We start from the raw sequence: 27,590 nt of genomic DNA on the forward strand, positions 1-27,590 counted from the left end.
AGGATTTCAGGTAGTGTAAATATTTATAACAAAATAACTAGCTCTTATTTGGAAGTCTTAAAAATTCATGTCAAATTCTTTGGAATGGAGCAGTTAAAAGATGGCATAGAAGTTATGCAGAGGAAGGGAGTGCTTATTATTTAGTACAAAGTGTCGCCCTTAGGGAAACCCTGTGCCAAGGCACAATGGACAGAATGCAAATCGAGTTTGGGCAAAACCTACATAGCCTGGGAGGGCAGAAACTCTCCTCACCTGTAGCAAGGGTGCTTTAATCACCAGGCTACTGGTCAGTTTAGATCAGAGGACTGAGAACAAACTCCAGGAGAGAACACCCTCCTACTGATGATGGAATTGAACACACAAGACAACATGACTCTCTAGAACAGTGTTTTGGATGCCCAGCACTGGGTATATTAGTTCAAGCCTCTAATTTACTACTTTCAAATAACTACTGGATCAAGCATCCAGACCTTTCCTTTGCCAGAAGACCAAAGTTAGGAGACTTTGGAGACCAGTTAGGAGACCAGGGAACCTCACAGAAATACACACACGTTCTCTCTCTCAAGCCTGAGAAATACTTGATTGCTCCCCAGACACTCTCTGGGAACAGGAGAAGGAGATGTCAGTTTGAAATCCTTCATGTAAAAATATTCAGCTCAGTCCTGTCCCCTGGATATGCTCTGGGAGTATCAGCATCTCCAGGAACAGCAGTAAGATATCACATTTGAAGATCCTAAAAATACTTAGGCATGAGACAGGCTGCATAGCATTCACCTCTGAAGAATGCTTCAAAGCTGTTGCAAATTCTAGGAAGCTTTGAAAACAAAATTTGAGGACCCCAGAGGTTCCAGGCATCTCTGACACTTTGTGGCAGTTCTCTTTAAGGACTGCAGTTTTTGATTTAATCACAGAAATTGTGGGTGAAGATAGATTTAAATGTCTGGTTGCTGTTGTTGATCTAATGCTTAACCTTTCACCTGATGCCATTTTGCACTGACTTCACCATATGTTTTTAGTCATTATGCTGGTGAAGACAGTGGAAATTTCTGAGTTTATCCTAATATTTATCAAAGTATTAGATTGATCTAAAATATGCTAATAAGAAGCACAGGTTTGTTCTGGATCCATCACAGAAAATTAGTTTAATCCTGGGGTTGTGGTTATGTGTTTGCTTTGGTTTTGTCCTGTAAAAACATACTTAGAAAAGAAGCAGAACAAGGATGGGAAACCTGCAGATTCTGATAAACCACCAGGAAACCAGAGAAAATTTGTTGTTGGTTACAACAGGAACTATTTGGAGTTCTATGTAAGCTACAAGACTTGAAAAACAGCAATTAACAAATCCAGCTCCAGATTCCAAATGTGGGTTTACCTACTCCAAGAATGTATAAAAATCTACATATCTCTAGTAGCCATCACATTAATTCACCATGCTTTTTTCAGAGGAAAATAATAGCACAGGAAGTTTAAATAAACAGAAAAAAGCCCAAAGCAGCACAGTGAGAAACTATTTTGTTTCACTCTCTCAGAATCGAAGGATAACTCTATGAAAATTAAGCAAAGAGTGAATGGGGTTTTGAAACAAGTCTGGACTGTGAAAACATTTCTCGCTAAAACTGTACTCAACTGACAAAGAATAAATAAAAAAGCCGAGGACACTGAAAGTTATGTGGAAGGAAGAAATAATGCAGGTTTTAGAAAGAGACCTATTAGCTGATTGTACTTGGCATCTGTGCAGTATTTTACCCATTACAGGGACACTCTCAGACTGTATTTGAGAGGGAGTAGGCAATCCTCCAATAACAGCTTTGTATTCTTTGACAGACATGAAGAAGTAGTCATCACCTCTCTCTGACACTCATTTGTCTCAGGTGTATCAATGGAGTCTCTCTCAGTGTCAACCAACAGCTTCACTCTGGACCTTTACAAAAAGCTGAACGAAAATTCCAAAGGACAAAACATTTTCTTTTCTCCTTGGAGTATTGCAACTGGTCTTGCTATGGTCCACCTGGGTGCAAAAGGTGACACCGCAACCAAGACGGCTGAGGTAAGTTCTGAAATTAGCAATGTGGTTCCTACGTAAATTGCATTGTTATTCTACCTATGGGGAACAGAAAGGAACAATATGGGAGAACAGTGACCTGCCGTAATGTGGTACAGGAAATAGCCCCAGTTACATGGTCAGCACTGGAAATCACTATTCTTCCACTTTATTTCCAAGATCTTCCTGCTCTGCAGTACCTCTACATTTAGCTTGTGTTTACAGTTCCCAGAGCATAGCAAGGGGTCTGCCAAAGAGAAGTTATTGATATTAGAGATTACTGCTGGTCTTGTTTGAAACACTACACTCCATTTTAATTGCCCTCTGAACAGAATAATCCACCTAATACAGCACTTAAATAGTAATGAAGAGACAACTTTATTAAAATAAAATAATATGGAGCTAAGATATGCTAGAGAAAAGAAATCTGGAGATAATATCACTGCTTCCAGACATCATCGGGTTCTGGCAGCAGTATATCTGCTTCCTCATACTGCATGCAGAAGTTAGAAAGGTCTCCTGAATGCATTTTTGGTTGCACAGGAGTGGCATAAATACCTTTGTTTGTGACATAGTAAATCTATAAAAAGGGTAATCCTACCATGAATAATGGAGACATATGAGTATTAAAAATATCATAGAATCATAGAATATGCTGAGTTGGAAGGGACACATCAGGATCAAGTCCAACTCTTGGCCCTGCACAGGACACCCCAAGAATCACACCATGTGCCTGAGTGCATTGTCCAAACACTTCTTGAACTCAGACAAGCTTGGTGCTGTGACCACTTCCCTGGGGAGCCTGTTCCAGTGCCCAACCACCCTCTAGGTGAAAAACTTTTTGCTGATATCCAATCTAAACCTCCCCTGACTCAGTTTGATGCTGTTTCCTCAAGTCCTGTCACTGGTCACCAGAACGAAGAGGTCAGTACCTGCCCCTCTGGTTCCCCTTGTGAGGATGTTGAAGACCACAATGAGGTCTCCCCTCAGTCTCCTCTTCTTCAGGCTGAACAGACCAAGTGACCTCAGCCACTCCTCATACTACTTCCCCTCCAGACCCTTCACCATCTTTGTTGCCCTCCTTTAGACACTCTGTAATAGCTTAATGTCTTTCTTATATTGTGGTGCCCAAAACTGCACACAATATTCAAGGTGAGGCCACACCAGTGCAGAGCAAAGCAGGACAATCCCCTCCCTCAACTGGCTGGTGATGCTTTGCCTGATGCCCCCCAGGGCATGGTGTGCCCTCCTGGCTGATGGGGCACTGCTGACTCATATTCAACTTGCTGTCAACCAGGACCTCCAGGTCCCTTTCCACAGTGCTTCCCTCCAGACTCTCATTCCCTCATTTATACACACAAACAGGGTTGCCCTGTCCCAGGTGCAGAATCTGGCACTTGCCCTCATTAAACTTCATATCACTGGTGATTGTCCATCTCTCTTATTGTCAAGGTCTCTCTGCAAGGCCTCTCTGCCCTAGAGGGAGTTGATGGCTCCTCCCAGTTTGTCATCAGCAAATTTACTTAGTATTCCTTCAAGTTCTGCATCCAAGCCACTAATGAAGATGTTGAAGAGAACTGGGTTGAGGATGAAGCCCTGCAGAACCCCACTAGTGACTGGATGCCAGCCTGATGTTACCCCATTCACTATAATTCTTTGCAATTGACCTGTGAGCCAATAGCTCATCCATTGTGTAACATGTTTATCCAGTGTATGCTGGACGTTTTGTCCAGAAGGATCCTGTGAGAGACAGTGTGCCCTCTTTTGCTGAACTTTTCAATATTTGTACTCTTTTAGGTTATACTCATTTACTTAAAAACATTAAATGCAGAGTTTTACATTTGTGTCATGTTAGTAAGATTCTGAAGTGTGCTATGCTTTTTGTTGTGTTTTGCTATGATCTGAAAATAGAATCCATGCTAAGCACAAACTAACCACTTATCTAAATAAAACCATATTTGAGTCACAATATTGATCTATTATTAAGCAGTCAATGGGGCTAAAATCTACATAGTAATGATACAGTTATAGAAATTTATTGGAGAGTCCTCAATAACTTGTCCTCAATAACTTTAATAACTTTAGTAGACTAACTATCATTACACGTGGCTGGTGAATTACCATAGAAAACTAAAATACTTACAACCCTTGGGCATATTTATCTCCAGCAAACAAGCTGTCTTTATGAACATTTATCATCATCACAGGTTCTTCATTTTAACCAGACTTCAAGAGAAGAAGGTTCATCTGAGACAAGGCCTTCTCCAGGGAGACCAAAGAAAGATGGTATTTATTACAACAAAAGACTTAAAGATAAAAATCTCTGAGAATGGAATAGTCCAATGCAGCTACTGCTTTTGCCTTCTAACATCTGCTTGTTTTCATTCTCTTATCTACTGTCTCACTTCATTAAGAACTTTATATAGAAAAAGTGAACAAGTAGGTAATATTACTGTAAACTCATGAACTCAGGCCTTCAAAATCAGAACTCGGACACTAACAGCTTACTTGGTTTTAGCTGGGCTGTTGAAATACCAAGAAAACAACTGTCCTAATATGCTTTGGACAATTCTATTTCTTATCAGCTTCAGGGTGGTTTTTTTCTCTCTGTAGTGTTAGCAAAAAACAACTACTGCATTCACACCTCACTCCAGCCCTACCCAGTAAAGACCCTTCCACCTTTCTTACGCATGGACACATCAGGTAGACAAAATTTCCCTTTAAGGTAATGCATGTTGACTCACCCTTGCTCATCAGCTCCCCAAAGACTTGCCACCAGGACAAACTGCCCAGATCTTTTTCATCAAAGGAACTCCCTAAACACTGTAAACTTGAAACTTGTAAACTTGTAAACTAAACTTGTAAACTTGAACAAGCCTTTCTTTTTTTCAGCATAGAAACTAAAAGAAAGCTCAAAGAAATTAAATTAGACAAACTGGAAACAAAAGGGGGTAGGAGGTTATATCATTCTCTCCCTAGATGGTGCAGGGTGATTTTCCAAGATGAATCATTACATTCACATTCATTTTAGCAACTCACTGACTTCATAAGTTGTGGCAAAGTCTGTCTAATCTTGTCTTCCAGATATTTCACTCTATTACCTCTTCATTCTGTTCCCATCCCATGGCAAAACTCAGCCTCTGCTATCCTGTGTCCTCTGGATACCAAATTCTTTCCTAGGTGTCCTTCCTAGCAGCCCATGTCTCAGCATGAGTGAGAAAAGATCAGAGCAAGGAATGTCACCTCACCAATCTTATGACAGGTCACCATGAGTCAGTGGCAGAGACTCTCAGTGTCTCGTGTCCAGGGCATGGTACATGACACGGGGGAGGAGACCCAGGCAGCTCACGGGGAACAGCTGACTGGTAGCAACTTATTCCTCCATTAGCAAAGCAACAGCTGGCAACAGCTGGAAAGAAAGCTCATGCTCCCTAAACCCATCAACAATGACATCCAGGACAAGCTATCTCCACAATCCAAACAGCAACAGCAGAAATCATGTGAAACAGGGATAATTTGAATAGTTGGTAAGTCCATGGTCTGACACCAGTGTCTATCACAATAGAACACCTCCTCAAAAACTGCAGGCTGCATTGATGGGTCCTTGCGAATCTAAAAGGTCTTGTGAAACTAAAAATTAGGCCTGACCATGACAAAAATGAGGAGATTCAACTTCCTGGAAGCACAGTCAGCTGATGTCCCCAAAGGCCTACACTGCACTGCAGAAACAGATCAGTTTATCCAGTTATATGCAGTGCTGCTAACATGCAACATGCACAAAAAAGTGTTTAATTCCCTGAAACTCGTTTTTAATTAAAAAAAATTGAACAATTTAAATAAACACAGCAAGTGCAACAGAAAAAAAAATACTTCATACTAACTGGTATCTCTTTCCAAGGATCCTGAGCATGAGCGAGCTGAAAACATCCACTCTGGCTTCAACTCTTATCTGTCATCAACAAAAGGAGAAGCACCTACTTGCTGAAGAGTGCTAACTGGCTGTATGAGGAAAAGACCTACCCATTACTACCCATGAGTTGAACATCTTTGAGAATATGTTGACATAAAGAGGGATTATCAATAGAGATGATAAAAAAATGCCAAATGATAGCATTGAGGTTTTAGTGAGAATAGGAAGACAGCCATACATGGCTATCCTTGGATAGACAAGAGGTCCATTTTTTTCCAGCAGTGGGCAACAGTTTAGGAAGTGTGTGAGAAAAAGGCATGCTGTGTAATGATGCTTTTCCAGAATCTGCTGTGGTCACCAAGTGATCTGCAGCTCAGAGACTTTGTGAACCAGAAGGCATGTCTACTTAATAGACTTTGACAAGCTGTTGTTTCGAGACTTTGCAGACTTGTCTTTTGAATGTACTTCAGCCCTCAGCACCAGGATTTCCACAGGCACTTTCCACATTGTAGGAAGTGCCTGTGCCTTTTGAGCTTGCTGCCTGTTGGCATCGTTACTGGTTAGTTTATCTTCTAAAGGATGCTTCTCCACATCTCTGGTCACCCTCATTCCCTGTCTCTGTATCTTTTATACTCTAGCATTCCTGAGATTGGGGAAGTCACAGCTGCATTGAGAACTCAGACAGGGGGCACACCAGAGTGCTATATGGTGTCATGCTAGAAGCCTCTCTTTTGTTGCCTACTCCTTTCTTTCTAACTCTAAAATTTTTATTTGCCTTTTTGTCACTAATAGGCAGATTTTTTGTCATGCAACTGTCCGTTATAGCTTCAAGACCTCATTCCTAAAGAGTAGTAATCCCTTTCTATACCTTACACTTCACCGGATCAATTGTGAATATGTATATATATATATATATATATAAATTTTAACGCAATCATTTAGATTTTGATTTTATAGAAAAATACTTTAGCACAGACCCCAGCACATATACCCCTGTGGTACTCCAGTAGTAACAACCCTTCACTGTGAACATTATTTCCTCCTACGCTTGTTTTCCAGTCTTTCAAACACGACCTACCTCTGCAGTCCCACAGATACTCACCCTTTGGTGAGAAGTCTTACGAAATGCCTTTTGGTAATCCAAAAGACTGTAATGGCTCAATCTTATTACCCATGTGCTTCCTGACACCTCCACAAAAGTCCAACAGATTTTGATTTAGGATTTCCTATTACAAAATGCTGTTGACACTCCTCTGATAAGTCACGTTAATTCATACACCCACTACACCTATTCTTGTTCATTTGCCCCATACTGACTCATGAGCTTGTAATTACCTGTGTCTTCGAAATCTTTTTAAAACTGACGTCGTATTAATCATCTTCCAGCTCCTTGGAAGGTAGTTTTAAATGAGATTACTGTTCTTTGATCTTGGAGTGTGTTTGGTTTCCTGAGTAATTAGCAATTTGTCCTCCTGAATGTGTATTGTTCATTTTCTCCATAATCTCATGTACTTAGGCTTTACAGAGAATCTAGGGGATTTCCTACTGGGAATCTCCATTAATTGTTTCACAGTAGACAGCAATGCAAACATTAATTCTGCTTTTCTGCCTTGATTTTATTCAACCAGAACTTCCCCTTTATACCTGATCTCCTATTGTCCTCACAAACTTTTGGCAGGTTCCTCACCTCTGAAGCAAACTAAAAGCCTTTTTTCAACTTTATATGAGACTATTCTTCCACCTTGTACTGAACACTATGTCACAAAGCTGGGAAAAAAGTATTTAAATGATGTAAAAATGTCATTTTGAGAAATTAAAAAAAAAAGATGAAGAATGTCTGTTTCATGGATATTTCAAAATAACAAATGTGCACCTTTGATTTCAAACACAAAAAATTTGAAGTAACAGTTTCCTTGAGACTGAAGTTTGATCAGTCCATACTTAATATTTAGCATAGAATGTATCAGACCTTAAGATAAGGGTTCTCTCACCTAGACCAAATTTTATTTTCTTAAATTATGTATTAGCTGATTGTCTAATTTGTCAAAGTTATTATTTCTAACACTTTTATAAGTTGAATTTAACTAAATAAGCATACATTTTCAAATCCTATCTTTCAGAAGTTCTTACAGCTCATTACAAGCTATTACAATGCCAAGTCACAAGCTGTTAACTTTAAGACAGCTGCAGAACAAGTCAGAGCACAGATCAGTTCATGGGTTGAAAATAAAACTGAGAGTAAGTATCACTCTGATGGCTTTTTTTCTTGACTCATTTTCAAATTATTTGTATTTCCAGATTTATTGCTCTTGCAATCAATGCTCCACAAAAGATGGAAACTCAGAGGAGGGAGGTGATGAGCAAAGTATGGTTAAATAGCTTGAAGAATGCCTATCTCCAAACCTAATTTCTGCTCCTTACAAGGTCCTTTCTTTGATTTTTTATGTCGTAGCCTTTTTGAATTATTGCTGTTCAGAGGGATGCATGGCAGATATTGTGTAGTCCTCAATTAGTGAGGGTTTTACTTCTGCATTATTCAGCTGCTTGCAACCAATTTCAGAGAACATTCAAGCTATACCACTTGACCCACTTTCCAATGCTGTTTACTACCAAAGCTCCAATATTAAAAAAATTAATCATAGAATCATAGATTGGTTTAGCTTGGAAGGGACCATAAAGACCATCTAGTTCCAATCCCTCTGCCGTGGGCACAGACACCTCCCACTAGACCACTAGTTGTTCAAAGACCCATTCAACCTGGCTTTGAATACTTCCAGGGATGGTCTTGTTTTAACACAACTTCTTCAGGTAAAAGATACAGAGATACTTAAACCCCCATTTTTACCATATGTACATCATAGAAATGTACAACTAAAAAAACCCCTCCCAAATGCAAACATTTTTGCAACAGGGTTAGGCACAGAGAAGTCACAATTAAACTTGGCAAGTTTCACAGTCACACTCAAATAACAGTCCTGTTTGTCTGATTTTGAAGGGAAAATACAGAGTCTGCTGCCTGCAGGATCTCTCCATTCTCGCACTGTGTTGTTCTTAGTAAATGCCATTTATTTCAAAGGAAAGTGGGAAAAGAAATTTCTGGAGAAAAATACTTCTGAGATGCCCTTCAGATTAAACAAGGTAAATTCCTTGTCTATATGCCTGTTGTCATATGTCAGTACGACTATTTTTGAAGACTAAATATTTAACCTGTATTTCATATGCCACTGCAACACTTCTTACAGCTGAGCACATGGTATAAACTCAGTGAGAATAGCAACTCTAAAAATAAGTCAGCATTATCTTATTTACATATATCCATGAGAACAGGATTTTTAATCAATACGTCCTCAGTATCAAAACACCTGAGAACAGTTAAAGTTAAGAAAAGTAAGTTAAGTAAGTTAAGTAGCTTAAGGACATGATGAAATGTCTCTATGTTCACATGTTCGCATTTTCAAACGGGACCAAGTTACTTTTCACAAGTTGTAAGCATTGCTTACACACTCTCTTCTGCTCTTGGGACCCTGAGCTCAAGGGATCTGATCCAGCTGCTCTCTCCACACATCCTGGGTGTTGCGTCAAACTTCACAGGGAATTTTCACAGGAGTTTGTCATTTCAGCTGAGTATGGGAGTATGACCTATTCAGTATTAACTGAGGAGACATTATTGAGCTAACAGTATTTAAACTATCATGCGCTGACAATTCCCAGTAGCTGACTGCATGCATATTTTTGGACTGTGTCAAAAGCAAGCAAAATTATTTGTCAATGGAAGCAAGCATTTGTTTGACATGGATTAAGAGTGCAAATACCTTTTGTATGCCAGGCAAAGTGAAGCAATTGTGCTGACGATGTGACTGTGTACCCAAAACCTACTGCACTACATGTCCAGTTTTAGGATCCATCGTGGTAGATGGCTGCGGTGGGTCACCTTGGCTGGCCACCAGGTGCCCATCAAGACTCTCTATCACTCCCCCTACTCAACAAGGCAGGGGGAGAAAAATAGGATGAAAAGATCATGGGTCAGGAAAAGGACAGGGAGATCACTTACCGATTACCCTTATGGTCAAAACAGGCTCAACTTTAATTTATTGCCAATTAATCAGAGTAGGTTAATGAGAAATAAAGTCAAATATATAGCACCTTTCCCCAACTCCTCCCTTCCCAACAGAATCAGCTTCAGTCCTGATTCTTCCAGCTGTGCCCCAAAGCAGTGCAGGCAGACTGGGAATGGGGGTTACAGTTAGCTCATCACATGTTGTCTCTGCCGCTCCCTCCTCCTCACACATTTTCCTTGCCCAAGTGTGGAGTCCCAATCCTGGGATACAGTCCTTCGCATCCAATGTGGGTCCTTCCCATAGTCTGCAGTTTTTCAAGAACTGCTCCAGTATGGGTCCTTTCCCTGGGGTGCAGTCCTTAGGAATGGGCTGCTCCAGCATGGGTCCACTGCAGGGTCACAGGTGATGCCAGAAAACCTGCTCCTGCATGGGCTCCTCCCACAGTGCCATGCTCTAGCATGGCTTCTCCATGGCTTGCAGCTTTCTTCAGGGCACATCCACCTGTTCCAGCATGGGGTCATCTACAGACTGCAGGGTGGACATTAGTACCACCATGGTCTTCACCATGGGCTGCAGGCGAATCTCAGCTCCAGCACCTGGAGTGCCTCCTCCCCCTCCTTCCTCACTGACGCTGGTGTCTACAGAGTTGTTCCTCTCACATTTTGTCACTTGGCTCTTCCAGTTGCTTTTGTCCAGCAGTTTTTGCCCATTCTTAAATGTGTTACCCCAGAGGCAATACCAACGTCCCTGACTGGCTCAGATTTGGACAGTAGCAGGTCTGCCTTGGAGCCAGCTGGAACTGTCTCTGCCTGACACAAAGGTAGCTTCTGATGTCTCCTCACAGAAGTCATCTCTGCAGCTTTCCTGCTACCAAAACCTCACCACACAAACCTAATACGTTGGTGCCCAGAGAGGGTTTAACTCACAGGGTGAATAGCGCAGCCTGCAAACAGATAAAACTTTAGCCCTTAGTAACAGCTCTGTGAACATAACACAGCACAGGGATTCAGAAGTTTATTGGGCAGTCCAATTCCATTTAGTAATCCAGTCCTATGCAGTTTGGGGAAGAGGAAAAGCCAGCACAGGTCACAGAAAATATGTTTCAGAGGCAGAGTGTGACAATCAGTACTGCCTGGAAGGAAGGAAGTCAACACTTTTTTCTCCTCCGTCAAGGCTCTCATTTCAAATAACACAACCTTTCAGAGAAAACATGAAACCCTTAACAGTAGTTACTTGCTTATCAAAGCTAACTCCTTTACTTTAAATTAAGAAATATATTACATGGAATTCAGCTGGTAGGTAGTTAGCACATGTGCCTATGCTGACTTTTTATAAAGATCCCAAAGACTTTGAGAAGGGGGTGAATGCAATATTGTCCAAAGGAAAGGGTCCTGGGTATCCAAATGCTGCTGAGTCTCATACTTGTTTTCAAATTTTTGCTTTCAGTTTAATGAAGCAAATAAATTTTATCATTCTTTAATGTATAAAGGATTTTTTTAATGCTGATTTTTTTCACAGACCAAGACTAAACCTGTACAGATGATGTTTCTGAGAGATAATTTTTTTGTACTCTATGAAACAACCATGAAATTCAGAATCATTGAGCTGCCATATGTGGAAAATGAACTCAGCATGTTCGTGCTCCTCCCAGATGATAACACTACTGGTCTAGAGCTGGTAAAGTTAGCCTATTGTTGCACCACATACACTATGAAAGAGTATCAGAATCAGATTAAAAGAGTGAAGAAGAACAAGCTTCAAATCCACAATAGAATAGCTCTGATGTTTGTTTCAGAAACTGTGATATCATGATTTCTCAACCTAGGATTCAGGGCATTTGATAACATTGCCAATATGGTACTTCTAAAACCTATGTCCACACAACTATCTCAGCCTATTTTGTGTCCTCTTTACTATTGCCAGACTAGCAAAAGGAAAGCAAGGACTGCATCTGAATCACCATGCCCTACAGTTATCTTCTCCTGAGGGCTGCATAAATTCATTTTTATGTCCTTTGCAGTCTGGATTTGCACCTAATAGTTTGTGGTGAGCTTTCTAAAACTAAGTGATGACTACCCTGACCCAGAAGGTGCCAACAGCCACTCAAGACCATGCCAGGATCAGTTTCAGATTCTAAACAGATCAGGGCAAACATATTTTTATTTGTACGTCAGTTCCCATGCATTCTATTTATTTATTACTACTAAGAGAAAAGTTATACACACACAGCAAGCGCCTATTATTATGAGTCACACATTGCAAAACAGCAATATTTTTCACACCAGAGAAAAAATAATAAACTACTCTCAGGGTTCAGGACTACATCTCACCACCTTTAAGAAAATAAACAGGAGTATAAGTCACTCGGCACTTTGCAGGATCATGCCCTGTGAATATGGTGCACATTCCATCGGTACTCACTGCTGGTAGCTCGGTTTTGTTTTACATGTTCTTGATGAGCATTAAGACACTGGTCTGTGCATGTCTTGTCTCTGTCCTTTGCATTCCAACTATTTTCTTCCCCAACTCACTGCAGGTGGAAAGAGAGCTGACCTATGAGAAATTGGCTGAATGGACCAAATCAGCCAATATGATGAAAGCTGAAGTGGATTTGTACCTGCCCAAGTTGAAGCTGGAAGAGAATTATGACCTTAAATCCCCTTTGAGCAGCATGGAGATACAAAATGCTTTTGACCCAGTTCAGGTTGATTTCACAGGGATGTCAGTGAAGAAGGATCTTTTCATCTCACAAGTAATTCACAAAGCTTTTATGGAGGTCAATGAAGAAGGTACTGAGGCAGCAGCTGCCACAGGTGTCTTGGTGATGAGATCAAAAGCACCAACAATGACTTTTAAAGCTGACCACCCTTTTATCTTCTTCATCAGACACACCAAATCCCAAACCATGCTCTTCTTCGGCAGACTCTGCTCACCCTAGTCAGTTACCCCTTGCCCTGCAGAGCAGGTAAGGCTTGCTTGCTAGCATAGAAGCAAATACCAAACCTTGAACTCTTTCTGCAACCCGGGGGAGCAGAACTTGAACTCTCTCCATCAGGCCAAACGCTCTGGGGCCTGAGGCACAGCTCCTCTTCCCACCTACCCTAAAGAGGCAATCAGTGCAGTGCCAAGGGGAGTGCAGATGCTTTGCATCCAGCAAGCAATCCTGATTCTCATTCAGATCAGGCCATCATGGGTAGCTCTGCCCTCATCTCTATTAGCTATGGCATTTCTATCCCTCCCCCTCTCAGCAGTGTGTAAGTATTTTAGTAAAGTCCATCCCCTCACCCTCATGACAGGGCCCCTGATCCCTGGTCCTAGCCTGCAGCAATTAGACCCAATCCTTTTCTAACACTTAATCCTTCTAGCCCTTTAGGTTCTTGTGTTACAGCTGGAGGTAAACCCTGCCAACTCTCACCCTTGCTTTCCTTCCACGTCCCAGCTCTAAGTCTTCATCAGCTCCCAATTAGCCTAACGTCACTCCACAGATTCCTTTCAATAAAATAAAAATAAAATAAATAAAAATAAAATAAAAATAAAATAAAAATAAAATAAAATAAAATACTCCACACCTCTATAAGGGCTATTTGCCTCACTCAGACCTCAGAAATGCGAGGAAGGGTTAAGCCTGTACGGTCTCTGGCTACAGCAATAGCTGACTTTTGCTCAGAACCACCCCTGCTTCATAAATAACAATAATAATAATTAACCATTCACGGACTGAGGGTGTTTTCTGTACGCTCTGCCACGAGAGGGAGGCAGAGATGGAAAATCACTGGCTGCAAAGGCTCGGAGCGGGGCGGCTCTCAGGCCACGCCGGCGCGGTACGGCCGCCATTTTGTCGGGCGGGGCCGCGGCACCGCGCTGTCGGCGCGGCCAAGGGGGGAGTGTCGCTGCCGCCGGCTGAATCCCGGGAGGGGCCGCGCTCCGTTCCCTCTGCTCGGCTCTGCTTCCGGGAAAAGGGAGCGCGGAGGCCGGCGGGGTGAGTGCGGCGGCTCCGTTGTCCTGAAGGTTTTCTGCGGGAAGCTTGCGCTTGTGTTCGTTGGTTTTAGGGTTTTTGTCTTCCTTTTTTTTTTCTTCCCCTTTCCCCTTCCCCCTCCCCCTTTTTTTCCTTAAAACAACAAACAAACCAACAAGTAGTGCTGTATGGCATTGCTTTCCTTGTGGTTTTCTTTTTTCTTTTTCGGGACGTTCCCTACACACCGGTGCTTCTTGCCAGCTGGAGCCGCGGCGGAGCGCCGGGAGCGCTTCTTGTGTGTGGGAGCGACGGGGGCGCCGCGGCGATGCCGAGCTGAAACGTCCGCCCTGCGGTGCCAAACCCGGGGCGGGGGCGGAGGAAGAACTCTTCGCCCCAGGGAGTGCCAAACCCTAGGCTTCTAGTGACTCAGCTTGCTGGGTCACTGTCAGGCTCCTCCCTGCCCCCCACCACTCCGGCTGAGGCACAGGGGCCAAGAGCTGGCGGGGTTGGGCTGTGTCCTCCCACGCATCCCACCGCCTGCCCCTGGACAGGGGTGTTGGGAAGAGCCATTACCAGGAACTGTCAGCGGTCTTACCCTGCAGATGTTTTAACATCGCTCCCAACTCTCCAAATCCTAAAATGAAGCCCTCTTTCTCAAGGAAGCTTGCTTTGGTTCAGAGGGTGGGAAAAGAGGCGCCCGTACCGCAGACGCAGTTTTCTCTGTGTTTGAAATAGTCGTCTTGTGGCTCCTCTGAGGCAGCTGACAGAAGGTGGGGAAGGTCCTTGTACACTGGACGGTGATCCACGTCACAGTCTTCGTGGGAAATGTCTCATGGGCTGCAGGCTGGAGAAGAGCTGCACCCTGCTCCGACCGGGTTCCCCCATGGCCCCGCATTGCAGCGTGTGCTGTCTAACCTAGATACAGCTTTGTGGTCCATAAAGACTGTTCTAAAGCGTAGGTGTTGATTGCTGAGACAAATGCTTCAAATTCATACTGGTAGGAACACACAGGGTCCAGGCATGCAGAAACGAGCATCAGCACGAGTGCCTTACTGCTGACCTGCAGAGCCCACGGGGAGACCAGAGTGAGGAATGAGTTGCTGTCAGCAAACCTTCTGAGCACCGAGGGGTTTGCTGCAAACAGTTTACAATTGATTGACAAATATGTACTTTTATCATAAGGTCCTTAAAGTGCAGTCACTGTGTGTTGTCTCCAAAACTCCTCTGATAGGAGGGATGTCAGTAGTTGCGTTAGTATTCCTGAGCTGCAGAGAAAGCATAGTTAACTGCAGATATAACTCCTAATCGTGTGTCCCAGCTATTGCAATATTACTTATAATTTGGTTAAATGCGCTGGTTTTGAAGCAGGCAAATAGTGTGAGTTGCATCCTTTTGTCTGTAAATTCTTACTTGTCATGGAAGCCCTGCAGAAACTTTCTAGGAAATAAGTGCTTGCTGCTGTCGCTATTCCTGTGTGCTTTGACCTGGAGGTCAAAAGACTTTTTTGCTAGCAATCTGCAGGTATTGGGATATTAGGAAACTTCCGGTTTTCACTTTAGCTAACATGAACACTATGTGTCTCCTACTTACGCTATAAAGTACTTAAGTTACATGTTTCAGACACAATTGGAGGATTCTTTCCCTCTAAGCTTGCTTGGTTTCTTTGTTTGGTTAGCGTTTTTTTCAGTTATGGGAGAAGAGAAACAGGAGAAAATTGCTACTGCTTATAGTGAAGCTCTTAGCAAGAAATTTTCTTGGGTGGGAAACCATGTATGCAGAAACTTGCACTTTTCACCTAGTTATCTGAGATAATGAATCAGTAGTATGAATAAGGTGTTGGCTTTGTATTTTTTGGCAATGTATAAACAGTAGGCCCTACCTTAAAGGAAGAACAAAACACGGAGACATTTATTACCAGCTGCTATCTTATGATTCATGATACCTATCTGTGGTTAACTCAGTGTTCTAGTATTTATTACTCTTTTTATAGGTGTGTGGTTTAATCTGAAGTTAACTACCTACAGAGATGAGGATGACAAGCACCAAGTTTTTTCTTGTGTGTGTTTCCGTGTTGTAGGCAATAAAATGGAACTGAAATGGACTTTGATTTTTTCTTTATACTACAGTAGGAAATTGCTGTAATCTGTCATGCTGATGAAATTATTTTTTTTTTCTTTCCTTTTTTATCTTGTAGGACAAGTCATTCTGCTGACTTCTCCCAGCCCAGCTGTTTAAAACACAGCATGCACACGTAGGAGTAAGCTGAAGGTACAGCTGAAGATCTGTAGACTTAGAGAAGGTAAGAGTTTGTAATTTGGCCATTGTGATGTCTAACTTTTTGGTCTGGTGTTTGTATAAAGGCAAATTATTTTCTTTGTGAGGTCAAGAGAGGTTTCTTTCAGTGAGTTCTGAACAGAATCCTGTTGTGCCTGATCATCTCAAAAGATGTAATAATACGTAGGTATGGGATTGAAAAACAAAAGCAGACAGTAAATCCCTAAAATAACTCAAGAGAGTTGTATGGGGTTTAAGGTGCTTGTGCCACCAAATCAGTTTTCATTTAGGTGATAGATTTCTAGCCTGATGCTGCCATTTGCCGGCTAGTTCAACAAATTCTTGTTCTGTGTTTTACCTGGCAGGTTTGAAACCATGGCAAGCCTGTGTGCAGCAAATACCACTTTTGCCCTGGACCTCTTAAGAAAGCTGTGTGAGAAGAAAAGTGGTCAGAATCTATTCTTTTCCCCTTTTAGTATTTCTTCTGCTTTGTCTATGATTTTGCTGGGTTCAAAAGGTAACACCGAAGCCCAGATAACAAAGGTAGGTGAAAATAAACTTAGTGGATTGAATGCGATGGGAGCATATGAGCAACAGACATGTCTTATAGTCTGCGATGTGTACTTCTTCTTAGCTAGGGTTGTCACTCTGCTCTGTAAGAACAGAACTCTTCCTTTGGGGTGTGTGTGTGTAAGCAGAACAGGTTTCATTAGGGGGAGCTTCTTTCAGTATGAAATTAAGAGAGTTTTGTTGGGTTTCGGGGTTTTGTTGTGTGGTGGGGTTTTTTGATTTTTTTTTTTTTTGAGACAGACCTTTCCATATGTAATTCAAAAGTACCTGGTTTCTTTTTTGGATTTTTTTTGTTGGTTCCATGAATCTCTAGCTATATGTAATACTGCCTTCTGCTTTCTTGTTTGCTCTTATTGTCAGATGATATATATTTTCAAAATGTAGCAAGGCACGTAAAAAAAAAATTTAAAAAATCTTCACTGTCTACATGTCAAAGTGGTACCTGCACCTTGGTTTAGTTTTTCTTTTTAAACTTGCTCAGTTGGCAAATACCCCATGGTATATGTTTTACTAATGAATTGGCAGTATGAAATGAACAATCAATCATTTGTGTTATGATGTTTGCCTCTTTTGCAAAGTGGAAGAGGAGTGTAACCTTCTATATTGTTACTATTTAAATCTATAAAAATTTCTCCAAAATCATATTTTTGCCATATTGGAATTATTCAGAGTCCATCTGGACACAGTCCTGGGCTGCTGGCTATAGGTTTTCTGGGTTGGCAGGGAGTCATACTCTGATCTCCAGAGATCCCTTCCCACCTCAGCCATTCTGTGATCCTCCAGTGCTTGACCCGAGGGAAGAAAACTCAATACTGCTGACTGTTCTGCTCCTTAATTAATTACTTCTGCAACCACTGAAGATGTTGTCTTTGTGCAGGTGCTTTCTCTGAACAAAGCTGAGGATGCTCACAATGGGTATCAATCCCTTCTCTCTGAAATTAACGATCCAAACACCAAATACATCCTGAGAACTGCAAACCGGCTTTATGGGGAAAAGACGTTTGAGTTTCTCTCAGTAAGTAACCATGAAATGTGTGGCATTTCTTAGTATAATGTACTTGCTACCTGTTTGGTTTGGAGGTCAAAGGCAGGCTTTGGGCTCTGCTTTCCAAATTTTCTGAGCTGAGGGCTAGCAATGCAATAGTTGATGCCAGAGACTGGTATCTGAATTTGGTAGGGAATCTCCTTTCAGATACCCTGAATGTTGCAGAATAGGGTAAAATCCATCAGTCTCGCCATTGTCTGAGTTTTGTGATCCATTTATATTTTTGGCTGTGGGACAAAAGGATGATGTATCTCTTAGCAGAAGTCCTATAAAGAAATCATATTTTATCTCACTGAAGCATAAAGTAAAAACAACAAAAAACAGCAGCCACCTAATTTGTCAGTGAAGTTACACAGAGGTTTGTAGCACAGTAAATAAACCATTTGACTTAAAACCATACAGGGGACAATTCCCAGTTCAAATAATTTGTATAAATCTTATAAATGTCAGCCAGAACTTTAAGTGTTCTATGTGAAGCTGGGGGAGGAAAGTAGGCAGATTTTCTTGGTGTGTTTAAGAATCCTGCATGTCTGAGTGAGAGTCAGATCTCTTGCTGCAAATCTGTTGGGCATGTCCCTGTTAGTCATTTCTAGAGTCGAGTCAGAAATCCTACCACGCTGGACTGGAACCGACTGACTTCATGAACGCTTGGGAGGATTCCAGAAAACGAATCAATGGCTGGGTAGAGGAAAGGACTGAGGGTGAGTGCTTTGCCAAGTGCCCTGCTGTATTTCCTGGTGGCCATGGCTTGGGTAAAGAGCTATTTCAGGATATGACGTTGTGAATTAAAACAACCCAACTGTTGAGCTCCTGCTCTGTGTGGTACATAATTCTCTTCTCTCTTGTGTCTTAATTGTAGTGTCGATAGTCTACTGGATAATAATTAGATATGTGTCCAACTCTTAGATGTTGTTTGTTTGTATCATAAAGGTAAAATTCAGAACCTGTTGGCGGAGGGGGTTCTTGATTCCCTGACCAGACTTGTGTTGGTGAATGCCATCTATTTCAAAGGCAACTGGGAAAAGCAGTTCAACAAAGAGGAAACCGAAGAAAGACCATTTCATATTAACAAGGTATGATGTGCTGAAATGATGGGAATATGCTGTTAATCTGAAATGAACCCATAGCATTCTGAAGAAAAAACATTCAAGCAGGGTGACCTTGGTTAGGCTGTATGAACTTCCTTATGCCCCCTCCCTTTCCTATGGATGCTGTCTTTGTTGAGTTTCTGTAAAGTTTCACGTAATTCCTAGAAAGTTTAATCTAACAAGTATTTCTTTCATTCTCTCTCTCCTTTTTTTCCTTTAACCCTTCTTTGTTTGAGAAAGTTACCCATCTATGTAATAACAGGACTTAGAACTGATGAGGAGAGAACACTTGAGCAACGTTGTCAGGTTATTTCAGTGTCATGAGCAATTTCACAGAATTAGTGAACCTGCTTATTTCGGCCTAAAACTGGAGTTTATCAGAGAAATATTTTTTCTTTAGGTTTTAGGCAGAAAAGAGCACTTCTACTCCTCCAGAAATTTGTATATCTAAGTCGCCTTCACTCAGTGGTTTTTTGCTGCATTTCTACCAGTGAACTGATCCAAAAGAAATGGGAGAAAAATCTCCTGTGAGAAAAATCTCCTGTGAAGACCTCCGTGTTATACTGTCTTGCTTTTAGAAGCAGATCAGGGCTAGTGAGGAAGGCTTGGCTACTGTCATGGACAGGCCATGGCTGCCCCTCAGGATCCCCTGCACCTCTGGGTTGGCCTCCAGTGTCAGGAATAAGAACTGCTAACATGCCTTCCTTAACTCACCTGCTTGAAAGAAACATTCTGCAGAACAGAAGCCCTCCTGGCTGACTTGGAAGTGTCCCTCCCCCAGTGGTAAAAAATACCCAAGAATGTTTGAAATGGTTAATACCACTTTTTCAACAGGGAATGTTACTGCTCACCCTATACTACCTACTGGAACAATGAGACTGAAAAGGAGGAAAATAATGATTGAAACAATAGTAGCTGTTGGTCCATGTGGAAATGGAATGAGAGAGCAGAAAATGAAAATCTCTGCCCTCCTTACTATGCTTATGACTTGTCATCATCATGGCTAGGCTTCGCGAACGAAGGTTTCGGAAGGGCTCTACCCGCATTTGTTGCAGGCGCATTGTTGGCTAAAGAAGCCAATTTATGGCTTGTAATAATTCAAAATAATGCTCTCACTTCCTTGGTATTTTTAGTATAATTTTAAAGTATTTAAATTCTTCTTTTTTGTAGTACTTGGAACCACATGAAGTAAAAACGAAAGTCCATATATTGAAATTACTTTTACTCGTTTAGAGCGAGGAACAGAGCCCCTGCTTCTTAGTGGCTCTGTTCAGGGCTTGTCACTAGTTCTTCAGGGAGGAAAAGGGCAAGGACACATATTTGCCATATTTCCTTAGAGGAATCTTCACCGAGATTTCTAACTTCGTAATTAAGAATTAAATCTCAGTGAATCGTAGTGATGTACAGAAGACAGTGCTGTGTCTGTGCTCTGTGGTGTGTGATTATTTCTCTTTGGTCAAATTCTCGAAAACCCTGAATAACTGGCTGCCTGCTCTGTATTTTGAGAGCAGCACAGTAGCTCAGCACTAACTGATGACATCTCTTAACTTTTAGAACGAGACCAAGCCTGTGCAGATGATGTTCAAGAAGGATAGATTTAACATGACCTATATTGGAGACTTGCAGACCAAAATCCTTGAGCTGCCCTATGTTGGTAATGAACTCAGCATGATCATCCTGCTCCCTGATGCAATCCAGGATGGATCCACGGGCTTGGAAAGAGTAAGTTGTTGAGCTGAACACAAAGACAGTCTGTATCCTTCCAGGGAAGAAAGTGTGGTACAGCACATAGACCTCAGTTTGGTTCCAGAGCTATTCTGTCGCCGATGCTCCATGCCAGCTGAAATGTCCAACAGTTCCCTGCCCCCAAAGTGGGTAGCCCACCTGATGTCACTGCTGCTCAGGCTGGGTGCTGCCTCCTTAGGCAGAGGCTCTGGAAGAAGATCTGACCCTCCTCAGGAGCAGAGGTCAGCTGTGGTTCTGGTGAAGGTGTGGTATGGTGAGCATCATAAGTGGAGAGGGGGAATTTAGGTGGTGTCTTAGGAAGTCCTGTGGCTTCTCCTGTAGATCTTCTATTCTGAGCAGCTGGCAGATGGTCTATGGCACAGCACCTGGCAGTAGGCTCACAGGAGAGGGTAGGATCTCCTCTGTTGGAGATGGGATACAAGTTTGGAGTATTTTGTGATCTGGACAAGTTTCTTAATAAGGTTTTCTGTCACTGATGGTGAAGGGCCTTATGAGCAGACTTTTTCCTTCCCTGTTGACCTGAAGGAGGAACCCCTGGTTAAGAGACAGAAGAAGTGAGTTCAGTTGCTTTGGGACTTGGCCAGCAGCTCCTGTGCCATTGCTTCCCCTATGTAAAAATGTAAAAGAACCCCAAGAATGGTAACATGTTCTGTAAAAGTAAACATTACATGGAAGGGATTAATCCCTATTGTCCCTACCAAAAAAAGCATATGGGAATGATCTTGTCTGGGGCCGTAGTCTGTAGTAAGAAGTATAACTTGCACTTTTGGCTTGAGACACTCTAAAGCACTGTAAAAAAGATGCATGTTCTGTGCTATGTAAACAAACCCAGTAATCACTTCTTTTGCTTGTGTCACACTGACCCACTTCTCACTGTAACTAAATAAATGTGGGGTTTTTCTTTAGCTGGAAAGAGAACTTACGTATGAGAAGCTGATAGATTGGATCAATCCTGAAATGATGGACTCTACAGAGGTGAGGGTGTCTTTACCCAGATTTAAACTGGAAGAAGATTATGATCTGAAACCCATTCTGAGCTGCATGGGAATGCCTGATGCATTTGACTCAGGGAAGGCAGACTTCTCGGGAATGTCATCTGGCAATGAGCTGGTGCTCTCTGAAGTGGTTCACAAGTCCTTTGTGGAAGTCAACGAAGAAGGCACTGAAGCAGCTGCTGCCACAGCGGCAATAATGATGATGCGCTGTGCAATGATCGTTCCGGATTTCACTGCTGATCATCCCTTCCTCTTCTTCATCCGGCACAACAAATCTTCCAGCATTTTGTTCTGTGGCAGGTTTTGCTCTCCCTGAAGAGGAGATGTCTTGGCAGGATAGGGGTCATTACACAATAAAGATTTCTCTAGAATAGGGTGACTCCTTTTGCACTAATTGCCTCTTTGAGCTGTGCCTGAACCCTCTTCTGTGATCTTGATCTGGGGCTTGGCAAGAATAACAGAGCTGCTTAGAGCTCCACAGCAAGTGCCATGTAAAACACCTCTCTCCCTGTGCACCTGTGTGGAGGTTCTTGCTGACAGAAGTAACATCCCACTTGCTCAGCAAAGGCTTCTCCTGTCCTTGACTTGACTTTTAGTGTCCATGAGGCTGAGTCAGGCACTGACAGCCCATGAGAGAGCAGAAGTTACTTTTGCTTCTGGCAAGGCTGGAGCACCTTTTTAGCTGCACTCCCCTTTCTTCTTCCAGTCTCATCCATTTAGTGCCTTGATCCATTCCCTAGAGCTGAAAGGAGTCTTTGGCAGCCTGTTCCAGGTGTTGCTGAGCACCCTGCCTAGATGTTTTTTTTTTTGTCTACTAACTGGACAAGGACTTAATAGGAATGGAAATGAAAGTATGTTTTTGTCCCAGATGTCCTTATGGGGTGTTTGTGGAGTGAGAACCTTTGTTTCATCACCACAGGACTCCTGGGTTTACCTGTCTCCTGGTTCTAGTCCTTTAACAAAGAATGTTACAAAAGAGCATATGGTGCCTCTGCAATATTTGAATGACAAAGCTTTAACGTTTTTGCTATCGTTATATATTTATCCTATTCGTAGTTACTTAAACATCATAGCTGAACCGTATAATGCCAAAGCCACAGCCGAAACACCTTTCTTAGCACAGGGCTGTGTTTGTGTTTTGGAGTTCCTGTTCCTGAAATAATAAAAAACCACGAGCGCTGTGGGACTCTGTTCCTTTTTTTCAGCCGTAAATTATAGATAGATTTTAAAATCTGTCGTACGAGGAGAACGATTCTGGACAGAGCACACCTGGGTTCTGTGTGGCTGCCCCGCCCCGCCCCTGGGTCCCCGCCCCACCCGGGCGGTGTGTCCGCGGTTGTCGCCGCTCCCGCCGGCCGGGCAGGGCTGCGGGCAAGTGAGCTCGGCTGTGCCGGGGCTCCGCAGCCTTCCGCAGGTCTCCGCCCCTACCCCCGCCCCGGGGCGTCCTCGGGCAACGGGGCGGTAACGGGAAGAGGTGCGGCAATGTTTCGTCTTCGCGCAAAATCGGGGCTGTTCTCGGGCAGGGTGGGCTGGAGGCCGTCAGCTGGATGGTTTGGGTGAAAGGCTTGCTCGGCTGGTGTAAGGAAATCAAAGGCGCTTTCGGGTATTGGTTTGGCTTTGGGGGCGGGAAGGTGGCGGTGGTTTTTCTTTGCTAGAAGAGGATTGCAAAGCTGCCGGGCGGTTATCCCTCTGTCGGAGGAAGCCGACAGTGATATTTTGCAATTGCTGTAGGAAGACTGTCCTGGAAATCCCCACGTTGTGGTGCAAACGCCTCCACGTAGGAGTTTGAAATGGTCTGAAAGGGTTATAAGTAAAAATCAGCACTTGGCTTAAATATAGTAGTAAAAAGTTTTATTATAGATTTATATAAAAATCAAATAAGCAAAACAGCGCTGGATGACTTGATGAGCCTTCCTTGCTCATCCAAGGCATACTTCAATAATTTCCAATCTGCTTTTTATCGGTTTGTAGCTGCTTTTTTTTAAAATCCCCTCCTTTTTTTCTGCTTTACGTCATTGTACAAGTTTCGAGCTGGCTTCCCGCCAAGTCCCCGAAACTCGACAACAAGGACCCGCCTCCCAGAGAGGGAAAAAAGAAAAAAAAAAAAAAACCAAGCAGCCAAAGCTATAGCAAATATATATATATATATATATATTACATATGAGACAGATACACAAAAGGAGAATACCACACACAGAAGGGGGGGGGGGGAAGGGGAAGGGGAGAAGGACAAAAAGGGGCAAGGACCGAACAAGCCAACCAGCCGACCGAAGGCAAACTAGCAAAAATCTCACCACTTCCCTTCGAACAGGCAGGATGGCTAGACACGGCCCAAGGCTCTCCCCTCACGCGTGGCAGATAACGGTAGTCACTGTAGGCCTCAGCTCCAGATAAACCAGACCAAAACAGGGACCCGCCGTTCTCGAACCTCGCCGGAGAGGAAGAGAGCGAGATGCCTCCCGCTGGCCTTATTTATACCTCAAGTTACGTAAAGGAATAGCATGGAATACTTCCGTGATCACTTTTCTAGTTCCTTCCTGGTTACAAGTTGGTCTCCAGGAAGGCCTAGAGTGAAACCACCACATTCTCCACCCCTTATTCCATACTATTCCTTTACGCAACACCTATGTCTCACGTTCGTCTACATCCCGCGCATATATATACACATTTGCATATATATATATATAGTTCTTGTTGGTCTCTCGGCACAGTTGTCTCGTCGTTGGAAAATCAATACCGATGTCAGTTCAGTCCAGATCTTTGGTCTCCTCAGTCACCATTACAGTTCTGATTTATGGCTGTTTCATCACTGGACTGTCTCATCACCGGATACCAGCAACAACTTAGTTCAGGTCTCTCTCTCATCTGGTGACTGGCTTCCTGTAAAAACACAACTTAGGACATACAATTAGTTTTTCCCCAAGGCTAAGTTTCCTTGAGGCACACACTGGATGACTCCATCCTTCCTCATTACCCACCACGTATGTCCTGGCCCTTGAGCAAAGACAATCCCACGAATGGGTTTGTCTTGGCCTGAGGCAGGGGTAACCCAAACAGCTTTCCCTAGCATTCCCCTCAAATGGATTGCTGGAACTTTATCTCCATCAACAATGTGAAGGGATTCTGCCTGTGCAGGGCCAGCTCGATTGACAGAACCCCTGGTGTTAACTAGCCAGGTAGCCTTGGCTAAGTTCTTGTCCCAGTTTTTATAAGTCCCCTCACCTAATAACTTTAGAGTGGTCTTCAATAATCCGTTATATCTCTCAACCTTCCCAGCAGCTGGTGCATGATATGGAATGTGGTATACCCATTCGATACCATGTTCCCTCGCCCAAGTGGTGACTAATCCATTTTTGAAATGAGTCCCGTTGTCCGACTCAATACGTTCTGGGGTCCCGTGTCGCCACAGGACTTGCTTTTCAAGGCCCAGAATGGTATTCCGGGCCGTTGCGTGGGGCACTGAAAAAGTCTCTAACCATCCCGTTGTTGCTTCCACCATGGTAAGTACATAGCACTTACCTTGGCGGGTCTGTGGCAGTTTGATATAATCAACCTGCCATGCCTCTCCATACTTATACTTATCCCATCGTCCACCATACCACAGGGGCTTCAGTCTTTTCGCCTGCTTAATAGCGGCACAAGTCTCACAATCATGGATAACTTCAGAAATGATATCCATGGTTAAATCCACCCCTCGGTCTCGTGCCCATCTGTGGGTGGCATCTCGGCCTTGATGACCGCAAGCATCATGGGCCCATCGAGCCAGAAACAGCTCTCCCTTCTGCTGCCAGTCTAGGTCTACTTGTGACACCCCTATCTGTGCAGCTCGGTCCGCTTCTCTGTTGTTATTATGTTCTTCATTAGCTCGCTTCTTGGGCATGTGGGCATCTACATGGTGGACTCTCACATTCAGACTCTTCGCTCTGGCAGCGATGTCCTGCCACAAGTCAGCAGCCCAGATGGGTTTTCCTCCACGCCTCCAGTTCATCTTCTTCCATCGCTCTAACCATCCCCATAGAGCATTGGCTATCATCCACGAGTCTGTGTAGAGGTAGAGTCTCGGCCAACCTTCTCGTTCAGCAATGTCCAGGGCTAATTGGACGGCTTTGAGTTCCGCAAATTGACTCGACTTGCCTTGACCCTCAGCGGCTTCTGCCACTCGTCGGGTGGGATTCCAAACGGCCGCTTTCCACTTCCGGTTCCTTCCTACAATTCGGCAAGAACCATCAGTGAAAAGGGCATAACGCCTTTCTTCATCTGGCAGCTGATCAAATGGCGGAGCTTCCTCGGCTCGGCTCACTGGCTCTTCTTCTTCTTCACAGGGGCAATGATGACCTTCCGGTTCTTAGCTTGAGTCCCGGTTCTAGTGGGCTTAGTAGAAATGGCATTGACTTCAAGTTGTGTTTGGACTCCAACTTCTGTGGACCTAATAGGGACATCACTGGTTTCAAGTGGCGTGGTTTGGGTTTCTGTGTCGACCTTAACCCTTTGAAGGTGGTCTATGGCAGCTCGATAAGCATTAGCCAGGCCCCAGCACAAAGCGGAGAATTGCATATTCGGATCTTTGTAGGAAAAACACCCTTCTGCCAAACAGTGGGCCATCTCACCAGAATCAAACATTTGTTCTGGTGTGAACTCCCAATTAATGGGGGGTGACACATGTCCTACTAATCTACCGAAATCTTCCCAAGCTCCATGCCACCCGGGGACTGGCCTGTCTGCAGCCCTTTCCAAAGTTCCAGCGAGTCCCTTTGAGGTGTGATCTTTCCTACAAGAGGGAAGGCAACGGAACCCCATTCTTCCAAGTTTAAGTAGCACTTCCAGTACCTTTATCAATGACAGTACTGTTGCAATAAGATTTATATAGTAATTAGAGCCGATTTTAACCATGGGGATTTCCTTTACCAAACCTTCGATGTCAAAATTAAAGGATGGAAGCAATTTGTTCCATCCATCCTCAAGGTCTGGACGTCTCCCTATACGGTAACCTAACACAGGTGTAAAGGTGGCTAGAATTATAAGACAAATTAATGAAATAGCCATTGTTTTTTGTTATTATTTCTTCTTGATCCCAAAACAAACCTTTGTTTATATAAACAAAGTTTCCTTGGCTGCTTTCCCAGACTCTGGCAGTGTTCCCAGACCTGTTCCCAAAACAATAGATTGGTTTTGCAAAACAACACCGAGCTTGGCTGTCTTCCTGGAAAAACGTTTATCAAAACAAGCCAAACTTAACCAAAATATCCCACTTCTGACACCAAAAAATGTTGTGCAAGTTTCGAGCTGGCTTCCCGCCAAGTCCCCGAAACTCGACAACAAGGACCCGCCTCCCAGAGAGGGAAAAGAAAAAAAACCAAGCAGCCAAAGCTATAGCAAATATATATATATATATATATATTACATATGAGACAGATACACAAAAGGAGAATACCACACACAGAAGGGGGGGGGGGGGAAGGGGAAGGGAGAAGGACAAAAAGGGGCAAGGACCGAACAAGCCAACCAGCCGACCGAAGGCAAACTAGCAAAAATCTCACCACTTCCCTTCGAACAGGCAGGATGGCTAGACACGGCCCAAGGCTCTCCCCTCACGCGTGGCAGATAACGGTAGTCACTGTAGGCCTCAGCTCCAGATAAACCAGACCAAAACAGGGACCCGCCGTTCTCGAACCTCGCCGGAGAGGAAGAGAGCGAGATGCCTCCCGCTGGCCTTATTTATACCTCAAGTTACGTAAAGGAATAGCATGGAATACTTCCGTGATCACTTTTCTAGTTCCTTCCTGGTTACAAGTTGGTCTCCAGGAAGGCCTAGAGTGAAACCACCACAGTCATCAGGTCTATCTGCGCAGGCTCTGTTCTGTTGCCAAGATGCTATGCGCATGCGTTATCTTGTTGCTAGGAGACAAGC

General features: G+C 43.3%; 1 protein-coding gene and 1 pseudogene across 1 annotated transcript; both read left to right on the top strand.

Annotated features, from left to right (window-relative positions):
* Nucleotides 1-22,053, top strand: LOC108638787. The gene is given in 18 exon segments (XM_029961399.1): nucleotides 1-10; nucleotides 1,872-2,047; nucleotides 4,249-4,327; nucleotides 4,655-4,704; nucleotides 5,940-5,979; nucleotides 5,982-6,072; nucleotides 8,071-8,189; nucleotides 8,947-9,089; nucleotides 11,528-11,686; nucleotides 12,546-12,946; nucleotides 13,398-13,403; nucleotides 13,761-13,988; nucleotides 16,604-16,781; nucleotides 17,686-17,823; nucleotides 18,437-18,554; nucleotides 18,784-18,926; nucleotides 20,496-20,663; nucleotides 21,594-22,053. Coding segments are annotated over 17 exon segments (2,634 nt in total). The 5' UTR covers nucleotides 1-10; nucleotides 1,872-1,879; the 3' UTR covers nucleotides 21,999-22,053.
* LOC108643204 overlaps nucleotides 13,851-27,590 on the top strand; it is a 22,242-nt pseudogene continuing 8,502 nt past the window's right edge.

This window comes from Manacus vitellinus, unplaced genomic scaffold (assembly GCF_001715985.3).
Source record: "Manacus vitellinus isolate BGI_N305 unplaced genomic scaffold, ASM171598v3 scaffold_33_pilon, whole genome shotgun sequence".
NCBI lineage: Eukaryota > Metazoa > Chordata > Aves > Passeriformes > Pipridae > Manacus > Manacus vitellinus.